This window comes from Mustela erminea, chromosome 14, assembly GCF_009829155.1.
Source record: "Mustela erminea isolate mMusErm1 chromosome 14, mMusErm1.Pri, whole genome shotgun sequence".
In the NCBI taxonomy this organism is placed as follows: domain Eukaryota; kingdom Metazoa; phylum Chordata; class Mammalia; order Carnivora; family Mustelidae; genus Mustela; species Mustela erminea.
In genome coordinates this window covers 85,040,109-85,053,203 of record NC_045627.1, presented here as the reverse complement: position 1 = coordinate 85,053,203, position 13,095 = coordinate 85,040,109, and the positions used below count along the sequence as shown (strand labels likewise).

At 38.6% G+C, this 13,095-nt stretch overlaps 1 protein-coding gene across 3 annotated transcripts in view; it reads left to right on the top strand.

Annotated features, from left to right (window-relative positions):
* EEF1AKMT2 (EEF1A lysine methyltransferase 2) overlaps positions 1-13,095 on the top strand; it is a 70,602-nt gene that overhangs the window by 17,637 nt on the left and 39,870 nt on the right. For 2 of the 3 annotated variants that reach the window (XM_032312304.1, XM_032312306.1), the window contains 2 exons: positions 595-811; positions 5,282-5,830. In XM_032312304.1, the coding sequence (XP_032168195.1) occupies positions 595-811; positions 5,282-5,376 (312 nt within the window). In that variant the 3' untranslated portion in view covers positions 5,377-5,830. Of the gene's footprint in view, positions 1-594; positions 812-5,281; positions 5,831-13,095 lie in introns of those variants that run through there. The other variant, XR_004278540.1, reaches the window with a different exon arrangement.

Sequence of the window (13,095 nt, the reverse complement as noted above, 5' to 3'; positions counted from 1 at the left end):
AAGCCAAAGGCAGAGGCTTTAACCCACTGAGCCACCCAGGCGCCCCAGTCCTCTGATTTCTTAAGCTTTATGCCATTCATTTTATCCTTATAGTTCTTGCTGAGCTGCTGGTCAGGGCTGAGCAACTTCTGATTTTACTGAGTTTACTTTGAGTCACGTAACTGGTAATCATATCAGCTAAAAATCAATCATCGTATTTCTAATGACCCGTTTTGAGTTCAGCATAGTTTTTGTCATCTTTAAGAACATGTCAAATATTCTACTTTTGATGGAAATAACTTTCATAAGCTGGGCTTGGAGGCTCTGTTATGTGCTGGTATTATTAGGCCGTACACCTGGCTTTGATTTGTTTCCAAATTTGTAGAGATTTGGAATGTCCAGGAAATAGTGTTAGTCTCCCACTAATGTTAGCTTTAATGATCTTAGAATGAAGCACATAAAAGTTAGCTATAAAGTTGAAAATATATTTATTATATGTAAAATGCCATCATAATTCATTGGTTTTTTTATCCGTAATCTTTTACAGATTGTCACTTGAATTCAGGAAAGATTGTGTGTTAATTGTTCTCATAAAGACATTGATTTTTAATATAGGTAGAAGACTTTTTGAATCTTTCCACAAAGCTGTCTGGATTTCATATTTGTATTGACAAAGGAACTTTTGATGCCATAAGCCTTAATCCTGACAATGCGATTGAGAAGAGGAAGCAGTATGTGAAATCCCTGTCTGGGGCGTTGAACGTGAAAGGCTTTTTTCTAATAACCTCTTGTAATTGGACCAAGGAAGAATTGCTAGATGAATTCAGTGAAGGTAAATGGCCATGTGTTGTTAATGTGTGCTTACTTCGGGTTTCATGTATTTCAATGGTTTTTTTTTCCCCCTTGGTGTTACAGTGTTTTACTGTTCCGTTTGTGGGAACTGCCCGCTTTTCTTCTTTTAACTGTATAGGCAAGGGACAAAGAAATAATATCCTGAGATCCAGAGTCCTTTCTAAAATTTTCCAAGAAATCCTGGCAGTGAGGTACTAACATTTATGAGTCTATAAAAGTTAAGTTCTTCATTTAAGCTATATAATCTCTTATTTAGAGACTCAAACAGAAAGCATATACATTGTGCTTCGGACTAGTGTACTGATAGACTGGTCATCAGCAGTAATAGTAATCAGTCATATGCAAATGGGAGCAGTATTTTGAAAAATCTGACATGAGACTTTGTAGTCTCTAAATACTTTCTGTGTCTTGCTAATGGTCATTTGGGTATTTAGGATTTATCTTTTCATTGTACATAGAACAATTATTTTTAATGTTGCACAGAAAAAAAGTAGGGACTTTGTAGTAGAAATGCTTCCTGTTAATTCTTTTTTTTTTTTTCTGTGTTTATTATTATCTTTATTATAGCATTCTAATAGGCATGTGTTTTTAATTTGCATTTCTTTTTTTTTATTATTTTTATTTATTTATTTATTATTTTTTAAAAATTTTTTATTTTTTATAAACATATACTTTTATCCCCAGGGGTACAGGTCTGTGAATCACCAGGTTTACACACTCACTTCACAGCACTCACCAAAGCACATACCCTCCCCAATGTCCATAATCCCACCCCCTTCTCCGAACCCCCCTCCCCCCGCTTCCTGTTAATTCTTGAGGACAGCTCTACCTTTTTCAAGGTTTTGGTGCCAAGACAGGATCCTTTCTTGCCCTGTTAAGAAATTATAATTAGTGCTGTGTCTACTACATGGGAATCTTGTGAGAACTGAGAATCTGTAATCTATGCACAAATATTTTGAGTTCATTGGCAGACTGTTCTTATGTGTTTAAAGGAGTATTTTACCTGCCAGTTTGTTCATGTAGTGCACAGGCATTTCTGGGAAAGTACCTTGACAATCCAGGACTAGTATTTGCTTGTTTTTTTTCACAGACTCTTTTTAAGATTAGCATGAAGTTTTGTTAAAGAAAGGGGAGGGATTTTTAGGATGGAATATTAATATGATGTGGAAGATTATGTTATGTGGAATATGGAATATTAAGATGATATGGTACTAAATTTGTGTTAAATTTTGAATCTCAGTTGCCACAAGCTGATGGGAAATGAATTTATAACTATTTGCATGTATTTTTATCTTAGAGTTTGTTTTCTTTTTGGTAATAAGGGAATAGGCAGTAGGAGGGAGAAACACTTAACACATGTCCTTCTGTGTGCATTCAGTGACTTCGGCAGGTTATATAATGTAAAACTTGAAGTGTTTGAAGCTTGAAATGTGAGCTTGTGGTTTCATTACTCTTGCCTCTGGAAAACAAGAATTATATGTGATTTATTGTCTTGTATTTCATGCCATTAATTTTACTATCTTCCATGTTAAATTTGTTTCGTTTAGAACTGCTGAGGCCCTGTATCCATAGTCTTTCCTTTTTCCTGAAGCTTGACAGTTTTAATAAATGCTTGAAGTTAACACTGTGTAGGGCAAGTTTCTTTCCTGGTTTTTAAATACAGGTGTTCTCTTTTACCCTTGGAACCACCAGACAAAAACATATTTGTCTGTCTTTGATAATGAGGAACAGACTTTAGCCTGGTAAAGTGTGCTTAAAATTGTGTCTGTGTCTGAGAACTACTTTAAAGTTATGTTCACTTTCAGAGCTTAATACAGAATTTCAGCAAAATGTTACAACAGGAAATGTTAAATAAATACATAGAATTGAGGACATTTTTTAGGCATCTGTTTGAGAATATGGTGTTTGGAGTTAGAGATAGAACGCTAAATGAATACATGCATCACTGCCCAGGGGCTTGCCAGTGGCTTCTCGCGACTGGCTTCTGTGGTCCCTGTGACAGTCTTTTAAGGTTCTTTGCTTCTTTCCTTATTTGAAACAAAACTGTTGAAATAAATCTTGTATTTTTCCTTTATAGCGCTATTTATATAAACATTTTGTGATGTCATTTGTTTTGGTGGGGATTACTTGAATCATTTGCCAGATAGTGGGATGTTCTAATTTGATGTCCAAGGAACTTTACTTTCTTAAAACTACTGAGTTAAAAACAACTCCAGAAAACCTGTTTTACTGTGTAAATAATCCAGATTTGTTAAGAAAAAGATTGAAGAATGTCAATAACCCCAACACGAAGGATATAGGTTAAAATAACTAAAATGATTTATTACTTATCATTGGCTTACAACCACTTTTAAAATTTCGGTCTGTTATTTATTAAAATATAAGCACTTCAATTCTGTAGGCTAGTCCAAAGAGTTAAAAGATTAGTCTTGGAGAATTCACACAGACAGCTCCATTTTCTCTCTCTCTCTTTTTAAAGATCTTATTTATTTATTTGACACAAAGAGACAAAGTGAGAAAGGGAACATAGCAGGGGGAGTGGGAGAGGGAGAAGCAGGCTTCCCGCATCAGGGAGCCTGATGTGGGGCTCGATCCCAGCACCCTGGGATCATGACCTGAGCTGAAGGCAGACGCTTAATCAGTGAGCCACCCAGGTGCCCCTCCATTTTCTCTTGAACGTTTCCATTACGAAGTATTTTAAACATGTGTAGAAATTACAGAAAAAAGATAGGGTCTGTACCCATATATCCACCACGGTGACTATGTTTTCCAGCGTTAAGAGACATCATGTTATTTAAAAGACCTGTCCCGGGGCGCCTGGGTGGCTCAGTGGGTTAAAGCCTCTGCCTTCGGCTCAGGTCATGATCCCAGGATCCTGGGATCGAGCCCCGCATCAGGCTCTCTGCTCAGCAGGGAGTCTGCTTCCTCCTCTCTCTGCCTGCCTGTCAAATAAATAAATAAAATCTTAAAAAATAAATAAATAAATAAATAAAAGACCTGTCCCTCTTTGGAGAAGTTTTCTTATCAGTTTTAATGAGCATTTTGATTTATAGATACTTGTTAAGATTTGATGAAGTTTGATGAAGAATATGAATTAGAATCACAGTTGATACTAATATATATCTCTTTTTTTAATTTAAGATTTTAATTTAATTTAATCTTTTTTTTTTTTTTTAAAGATTTTATTTATTTGCCAGACAGAGATCACAAGTAGGCAGAGAAGCAGGCAGAGAGAGAGGAGGAAGCAGGCTCCCTGCCGAGCAGAGAGCCTGATGCGGGGCTCGATCCCAGAACCCTGGGATCATGACCTGAGCCGAAGGCAGAGGCTTTAACCCACTGAGCCACCCAGGCGCCCCAATATATATCCTTTTATATTTTTCTGTTTATAAGAGTTAGTTCAGCTGAAGCTCAAGGCAAGGAAGCTTCCAGAATGCAGACACCCCCACCTTGCAGGAAAAAAATCTACCCTCCAAACTAATAGTCCCATCGCTTAGGGAAAACCATGGTTAACTTCAGCCTTGCTTATCTTAGTTTTTCAAAACTAAATAATGAAATGTTAACTTTCCATTTCATTTTATAGTTCAGGAAAATACTGTGTTATCTTATTTTGATCTTTGCAAAATCACTGTGAGGTAGGTAGGGGCGTTGTTATGTGTAACCTCCTTGCATAGAAACTGAGGGTCCCGGCAGCATATCTTTCACCTAGTAAGTGGTAGAGCTGGAACTTGAACCCAGGACTCTTGAATCCACACTAATTTTTAAGTCACACTGTGCTGCTTTGAAAGTCACTACTTCCTTTTCTTCCCAGATCCTTCATTAGTTCAGTCTAGATCTTGGTTTTTGTTTACAAACTCTTTTTTTTTGTCGTGGTAAAATATATACAAGGTAAGATTTACCATTTAGCCATTTTAAAGCGTACGGTTCTATGACATTAAGTACTTTCCCATTTTTGTTCAGCCATGAGCACCGTCCATCTCCAGAACTTTTTCATCTTCTACAAATGCATCTCGATTTCCCCATTGTTTGACCCCTCTGTATTAAGTACATTTATATGTGTGATGTGGATCGAGTTACTACATATAAACCCCTCAGAACAGTGCGCGAATCCTGGGAAGACCTCAGCACGTGATTGCTGCTTCCTCCAAGTGCAATGGTGCAGCAGTCTGGGGAGAGGCGGAGTGTAGGGATCGTAGACAGGAAGTGGGGGAAAGAGGAATGGATGGAAAGCCTCTTTTCTGCAATTTGATTTGGGGCTCGTCTGTTCCTTGTTCAGTTTCAAGCGTTAGTGTGTATGCACTCTGTGCACACAGTAGAACTGAAAAATTATCAAGTGAAATTCCGTCACAGTTAATAGTTTTATAAAAAAGGTTTGCAAGTACATTGTTCATACAAATTTCCCTTAACTGTGGGATTCAGTCCCTATTAAAAGTATTTTAATCTTGTCTGACAGGGTTTGAACTTTTCGAAGAGCTGCCAACACCCACGTTCAGCTTTGGAGGCAGATCTGGAAACAGTGTAACGGCATTGGTTTTCCAGAAAACGTGAGACTTTCCACTGGACAAATTCAGTTAGCTTCATTAAGAAGTTCCACATCAAAGTTAACCTGACACAGAAAATGCCAGTGCAAATAAATGCTTAGTAAGTACCCAGGATGCACATGTTGAAGAGATGAAATGGGTTGGTAAGAATATGAACATGTGAGCGGTTGAGTTTTAGAGACCAACCAAGAACCATTTAAAGTTTTTTCTTTTGTATTTGAGATGTAAATATTTTTCTCTTTGATTAAAAAAAATTTTCTGTAACTGCTAAACAGTCAAAAACCTTAAAGCAGTAAATGAATTTACAGAAAGCATGTATTCTTGGTTTTTGTGCCTTGGAAAAGTTGAATCGAATATAGCTGCTCATTAAGATTTGATGAAACTATTCCAGGGCGAGAATAATAAACACCAACTTTCTTAGCGTTTTATTAAACTGTCTATGAAACATAATAAGTATAATATTTTGGGTTGAATGGTGGTTATTTAAAAAGAATTTTTAATACCTGAGAAAAGTCCCTTAGTTTTCAAGTGTATAATTAAACAAAATCAGATAAATGTATGAGTTGATCAAGAAATATTTATTGAGCTTGTATTTTGCTGCTGATGGCCTTTTACACACCGTGAAGGATAAACAGGAAGTAGGAAAGACAGCTAACAAATCCTATTATCTGCTAGCACTGTGTTAAGTTACATTATAGTATTAAGTCACTGAATCCTCTAGATATCTTCTCAAGGTATGTATTAACTTATTCCGGTTTCTTCATACCGAAGGGCTAGTACTGGGGCACCTGACTGGCTCAGTTGGTAGAGCATGCAACATGATCTCGGGGTTGTGAGTTCAAGCCCCACATTGGATAGAGAGATTACTTAAAAATAAAATCTTTATTTATTGATTTTAAAGATTTTGTTTGTCAGAGAGAGAGAGCACAGACAGGGGGAGCAGCAGGGAAAGGGAGAAGCAGGATTCTTGCTGAGCACGGAGCCCGATTCGGGACTCAATTCCAGGACCTTAGGATCATAACCTGAGCCGAAGGCAGCCACTTAACCAACTGAGCCACCCAGGCGTCCCAAAATAAAATCTTAAAAAACAACAACAACAACAAAAAAGCTAGTGTAGGATGGAGCCAGGAAGGATTCTTTGGGTCTGACCAAAACCCATTCTCTTCCTCTAGCATATTAGCCCCCTCTGCCTCCTCTAAGTCTTTGCTTTATTGGTACTTGCAGTTCAGTAGGGGAACCAGGACTGGTCCAGAGAAGACACTGTCAGAGAAATTGAATAGTCGAATTTTCAAGAGTTCGGCAGCTCCTTGTTGTGACAGTGTTGGTCTGTGGCCTGTGAGGTCGTGCGCCATCCTTCCCTACTTTCTCCATCTCCCTTTTGTCTTAACGGACTTGCCTAACCAAGATCTGAATAGTGGCATTCTTTCGGGAAAGGGTGGTGTAGGCTCTAAGTATATATAAGCCTTTGAGGACGTGGGGACAAAGATATTTTAGTTAGGGCTAATTAGAAAGAGAAAGTTTATTTGTTAATGTTTTTGAAGAGAGATGTTAATATATAATGCCAGTTTTGTATTTGGGATAATATTTTCATATTGGAGCCACAATACAGATTTTAAAGTGATACAGTTTTTGATGATTTTCAACTTTTTGGATTGGTTGGATTTTTGTTTGGCAAATGTTAACCTAGTAACGAGTAAGTCTAGCATTATAATCCTTTTTTCTTTTCTTTTTGTGTCTGAATGGGGGCAGGAGTACGGGGAGCAGAGGGGCTTGATTTAAATCAACATTAATCAGCCGTTAAGATTACTACCTGCCTTGCACAAGATAGCTGAAGACATTTACAAAAGCTTTCAACACAAATAACATTGTTTGAAAACCTTTAATTTTTAACATGTAAAGAGTGAGGAGTTCCTTCAAAATATATGTGATTTAAACTTACCAAAAAATTGTGTTAATGTTACAAATTAGGCAAAGGATCTTAAACCACAGGAAAACAGTTCATAATTTATTGAGGAGATCTGCTCTTTGTTGTTTTTTCATATTACTGTTCCTTGATATCAAATAGGATAGTAGTGTGGAAGTACTTTTTTTTAGAATTTTGAGTTGTTACGTCTGGTATTTTCAAGCATCACTCTAACAGAAAGGGCTTTCTGTGCTCCAGACTGAGGCACTGGGTTTAATTCACCGATAGCTTGGAGTGGGCCTTTGTTGAAAAGTTCCTCGAGTCACCCTTGTGGCGGGGGATGTATGTTCCATTTGCAGAGAAGAAGGATTTGGGGGAATCATGGAGCTGTTCCTAAGGTCAGGAGAAGGGATTTGTGATCTCTCCTTATCAGTTAATCCTGCTGGAAGCCAGCCTCTCAGAGGTTGAAATTAGAACAAATGGAAGGTCCCAAAATGCGAACACTAAATTAGTATTTTCAAATAATACCACACTTTAAAAAACGAGGCCAGTAAATGGCCCCAAGTTACTGAAGCAAGTCGTAAATATGTGACTGTTAAACTGAGTTTTGTTAAAGCACGTGACTGTGTGGGTAACTGGAAGAAATTATACGGTTATAAAAGGGAGCGCGAGTTATGTAGTGAGCGCTGGTTTCTCTGCATAAAAAGTTGGAATTGTAATTTTATTTCATCAAAAGACACTCTTATTTTGAGGAAACTTGTTTGAAATGCAAACGAAGTTTCTTTCCAGAGCCTGCGTGCGCTTGTTGCTTCTCATTACGCTGTTACTGCTGCAGAGCAGGGCGTCTGTGTGTAGGAAACACGCGGCCGGTCCCAAGGGATTTGAGGCTGAATGGGTGGGTTACACCAATTAACAAATAGAAAGTTTCAGAACATTTTGTTTTAAGCCAGGTGCACAAGTTAGAGTTGCTTTTTGGGACTGACATTTATGCATATGAGAATCAAACCTGACACTCCTCTTGGCAGCTTGACTGAAGCCATTTTAAAATAAGTACAAACTGTCCTTGAATTGATTTTTCCCCCCATTGTAGTAGCAGCAAGTTTGCCTTTCTTCGTCTGTGACATGCATGCAGTTTTCTGTTATTTGGGGGGAAGAAGGGAGGTAAACGTATACAAAAGACTTCTATTTATTTTTTATTTTTAGTTTTTTAAAAAAAGATTTTATTTATTTATTTGACAGAGAGAGAGAGAGCACAAGTAGGCAGAGTGGTGGGCAGAGAGAGAGGGAGAAAAGCAGGCTTTCCGCTGAGCAGAGAGCCCAACGTGGGGCTCGATCCCAGGACCCTGGGATCGCGACCTGAGCCAAAGGCAGCCTCGTAACCGACTGAGCCACCCTGATACCCCATACAAAAGACTTTAAGTCTTTGAGTGAATAATGTGTTTCAGTTTACTTTTTATTTTTAATTTTCTGTGATACTGTAATATTATATAGTATATGTTGACCTTAATTCACGTTCATCCGGAGTATAGTAGAAAGCTTAATTTTTAAGGAACCTTTGTTAGTCTCTAACCTTTGAAATAATTTTCCTTAACTTGGTATGCAAAGAAATAGAGTATCCCTGCTTATGTCAATAGACTCTGATATATGTTTTCTTAAATAATTTTATTTTACGTATTTATGCATGCATGTGTCTGGTAGTCCATAATGAAAATATATACAAATGTGAAAACTCAGTTGCTCTCCAGGCCAGCATTCTGCTGCTGTGGGGAGGCCTGGGTTTGATTTCCTGTTGTTGGCACTGTGAGCTAGAGTATACGTGCTCCAGAGAGAGCTTTCTGCTTTGAAAGCAAGAGACCAAGTGTCTTGTGTTCCACAGTAGTAACCTCTTTAGCTAATTGTATGTGTGGGGGTTGTTGATGGGCTCTGAAAGGAGTCTTGTCTAGTACACTTCACTGGAAGGAGGCTGCCCATGACCTAGAGCTTGATTGTGGGAGACCAGGAGCATGGTAGGTTGAAGGACAATTGTTTAGTGGGAAAAAATTAGGAAACCCTTGTCATTTCTCTGTCAAGCAGGAAACAGAGATGTCCTTAGATGAAGGGGGAGCACATGAGCATGTTTTATTAACAGTTAATGGAAGAAAATTAATGCTAATTTATTCTTCATACACACCATGCAATTTGTTAGAAAAGTAAAAGAATAGTTTGAAATTCTTTGGTCAATTGATGGGTTCCTATGTTAGGGGCATAGAAATGAAACTCAACATTAAGCAGACAAATACCCAAGCCCACAGGCTACATAAATGCTGAATAAAACCAGCTCTACAATAGAACTCTGAAAAGCGAGGGGTAAGAAGCCTAATGAATGATTGAATATGACCTTAGCAAAATCCCTGGAGTGTTGTTGAAAGATCATTCATTTCCAGCTTAGATGTCAAGATGGGCTCCAGTAACCAGGAAAAAAGAGAGCTTGAGTCAGTACTTACTGAGTTTTAAAAAATCTTTACAACTCAGTGCATTAGACTAATCATTAAAAGGGCTTCTCTAACTGAATTTTGAGCTGTCACTGTGTAGACCTGTAGTGTAGGCCCAGGGAAACCAAATTAAAAAGATAGGAATAATTCACAGGACCTCAGTGTATCAATATCATACTTTTATGGAGTAGGACTTCAAAAACTGGATGTAGAGGCTGGCAGAATGTACTTTTGTCATGCTGATACTATTGTAAGGAAGACTTACAACCGCGAGATCAATTGTGCCTTAGAGTAATTGCAAATTACTTGCCCAGTTTCTTAGAAGAAGATAGGGAAAAACCAAAAGGTACCTTTTTCATTTCTAAGTGGCCTATTCTGAAGAAATGATAAATTCTTTTATGTTATATTTTAAAATATGTATTATTATTACTGCATCGGAAAATAAGTATTTTGTGAGTGATCTTTGTTGTGCGTGCTGTCCAGAAGCTTTTTTAAGAAAAGCCAGTCTAACACATTTGTTTTCCAATACCTAAAAATTTACACATGAACCAGGATTAGCGTATCCTGGATATTGTATGAGGAACTTAAATAGGAAAACACTCTGTTGCATAAGGGGACCTTGAACTGTATTTCTCATTCTTCATTAACATACTTACTGATGAAGCAGTTTATTATTGTCTGTGACTCTAGCAGAACCGAAGTGCTGTTGGGAGGGTCGCAGCTCTCCTGCTCTGGCCCTCCATGCTGCTTGTCAGAGCTGGGCAGAGTCGCGGGAGGGAGCTAAATGGAGAAGGGAGTGGGTGCTGCCAGCGCACGTTTTCTCCTCACCCCTCTAGTATGAAAATGTCAGTCCTTTGTTCCCATCTAATTTTAGTACATCCTGGCTAAAAAAAAAAAAGAAGTTAGGATGCTTTCCAACCCTGGAACTTTGAGGGGTGGGGTGGGCGGGGGAAAGGGGAGAGGAAGGAGCAGTTTACATTCCATATCCGTCTGCCTTTCTGCAACAGCATCTAGGCCCTACTCTGTTGATTCTGGTAATGAAATAAATTTAGATGCACTGAAGCAGCAATAATTAAGTTTTCCTTCCATGTCCTCAACAAGAAGCCTGGTTGGAGTCTGAATGGGGAAAATCATAATATGGCATTTAATAAAACAAAGTGGGCTGAATTAAAGAGCTGTGTGCAAGGTTTGGAAGACAGGCCTGAAATTGTGAATGAAAAACTGCATGTTGTCTTCTTTATAAATGTAACCTTTGAGGCCCATTTGTGATTCGGCGAATCTGCTTTTATACTTTTATTTTGAATGAGAATAATATTTGTTGATTTTTGAGAAGCAGTCCTAACCAAGGCGCACAGGTCAGAGCTGTTTATTCCTTGTGGAAACCTTTGCAGGTGGAGAGGGAAAGACCTGATTTCGTGAAGAGAACCAGTTGGGTCAAAAAATTGATAGGATAGTTTGTTCAGCAGATAGGACTGAATTCCATATGGCTTTGTAGTTGGAAGTACTGATCGTTGTGGTTATTATTTAATTAAAAAGTAATTAACCAGATTAAGCTAGGAGGGGAAATCCACTTGTCGGACCGCACCATGAAATAAGCCCATCTTTTCCAGAGGTTTGGTGCTTCAGTGTGCTGAGGTTTCCTCTTGGAATCTCTGTATGGTAAAGATATTCAGATAGCCAGAGGTAGGAGGCATCATTTTTTTATTAAGTCCATTTGATTAATGATTTAATCTGTGACACATGCAGTATTATTTTCTGAACTTGAAATTTATTTTTATTCCTTTCATTTTATAGTAACCTAGTGTTTAAAATCTGTTAATAGAGTAAATATTGCAGAGAAATGGCTTTTTTTTTTAAATACTAAATTTGGGAATATTTATTTTAAATACTAAATGATTGGAATATAGGCAGGTCGCTTTTCTTTCCTGGGCTTCAGTTTTCCTCCCCGTAAAATGAGGGTGGTCAGTAGGTGATATTTAAAGTTCTTCTCTACCCCTGTCCTAGTCAGCTTGGGCTGCCATTGACTGGGGGGCTTAAACAACAGAAATTTACTTTTCACAGTCTGGAGACTGGGAAGTCCAAGGTCAAGGTGCATACAAGGCAGGCTTCATTCTGAGGCCTCTGCTCTTGGCTTGCAGATGGCTGCCAGCCCCTGTATGTTCACACGGCCTCCTCCTCATACATGCTTACAAGGGAGAGAGTGAGGGTGGGAGCCAGCTCTCCTGTGTCTCTTCTTAGAAGGGCACTCATTCCATCACGAGAGCCCTACCCACATGACTTCACCTGACTCTGATTACCTTCTAGAGGCCTCACTTCCAAGTACCTTCACATTGGGGCTTAGGGCTTCAACATGTGAATTTGGGGGCAGGACACAAACGTTCAGTCCATAATACCTGCTGAAATTGATCTAAGATTTAGAGAAGGGCTCATGAAGTAGATTCCACTACAAATGAGAAGTTTAAATGCTCCCACTAGCTAAGTACCAGTTGGTAGGTCACTTTACTGTTCGGTTAAGCCACGGTGTCTATGTATATGTGTACATATAATAAAACGTTTGGAGCAAAAAATCATGTATTTTTTCATCTAAAACATCTTTTGTGCATTCATTGGTAAACTTCAGATTTTTGTATTGATTGTCTGTTATATATATTTTTGGTAATTCAGTTTACATTTGTTTGACCATAGCTATGTTTTATCCAAGAGGAAATTTACATCTGATTGTTTAGGCTCCTTCAGTTTTACATACAGAAACATAGAAATCAAGATTGGGCCTAAGCAAACACAAAGGAATCATTCTCACAGATGATCTAATTTAGAACCATAAAGTCCCAGGGCTCTGAGACTTTCCCTTCTCATGCTATACAGAAACCCATGCTTGAATAGGCAGTACATGGGTCTGCCCTTCTCAGGCCTTGTAACCTCTCTGGGTTACTGTCTTCCTGTCATATACCTGCTTATCCCCTCAGGGAAGCTGAAAAGTATGTTAAAGATGTCGGGAAAGTGCTTAACAGATAGTAATACTTTATTTTTTAAGATTTTATTTATTTATTTGACAGAGAGATCACAAGTAGGCAGAGAGAGAGAGAGAGAGAAAAGCAGGCTCCCTGCTGAGCAGAGAGCCCGATGCGGGGCTCGATCCCAAGACCCTGAGATCATGTCCTGGGCCGAAGGCAGAGGCTTAACCCACTGAGCCACCCAGGGGCCCCCGGATAGTAGTACTTAAACGTGGTTTCCCTTCAGAACATTTCTTCAAAGCAGTTCCAGTGTAGCGGAGGGAGAAGCAGTTGTGGACACCTTCTGTAACAGGGTTAGGACTATTCAATGAGAAGAATCAGTGTGAAGCAGCTTAGCA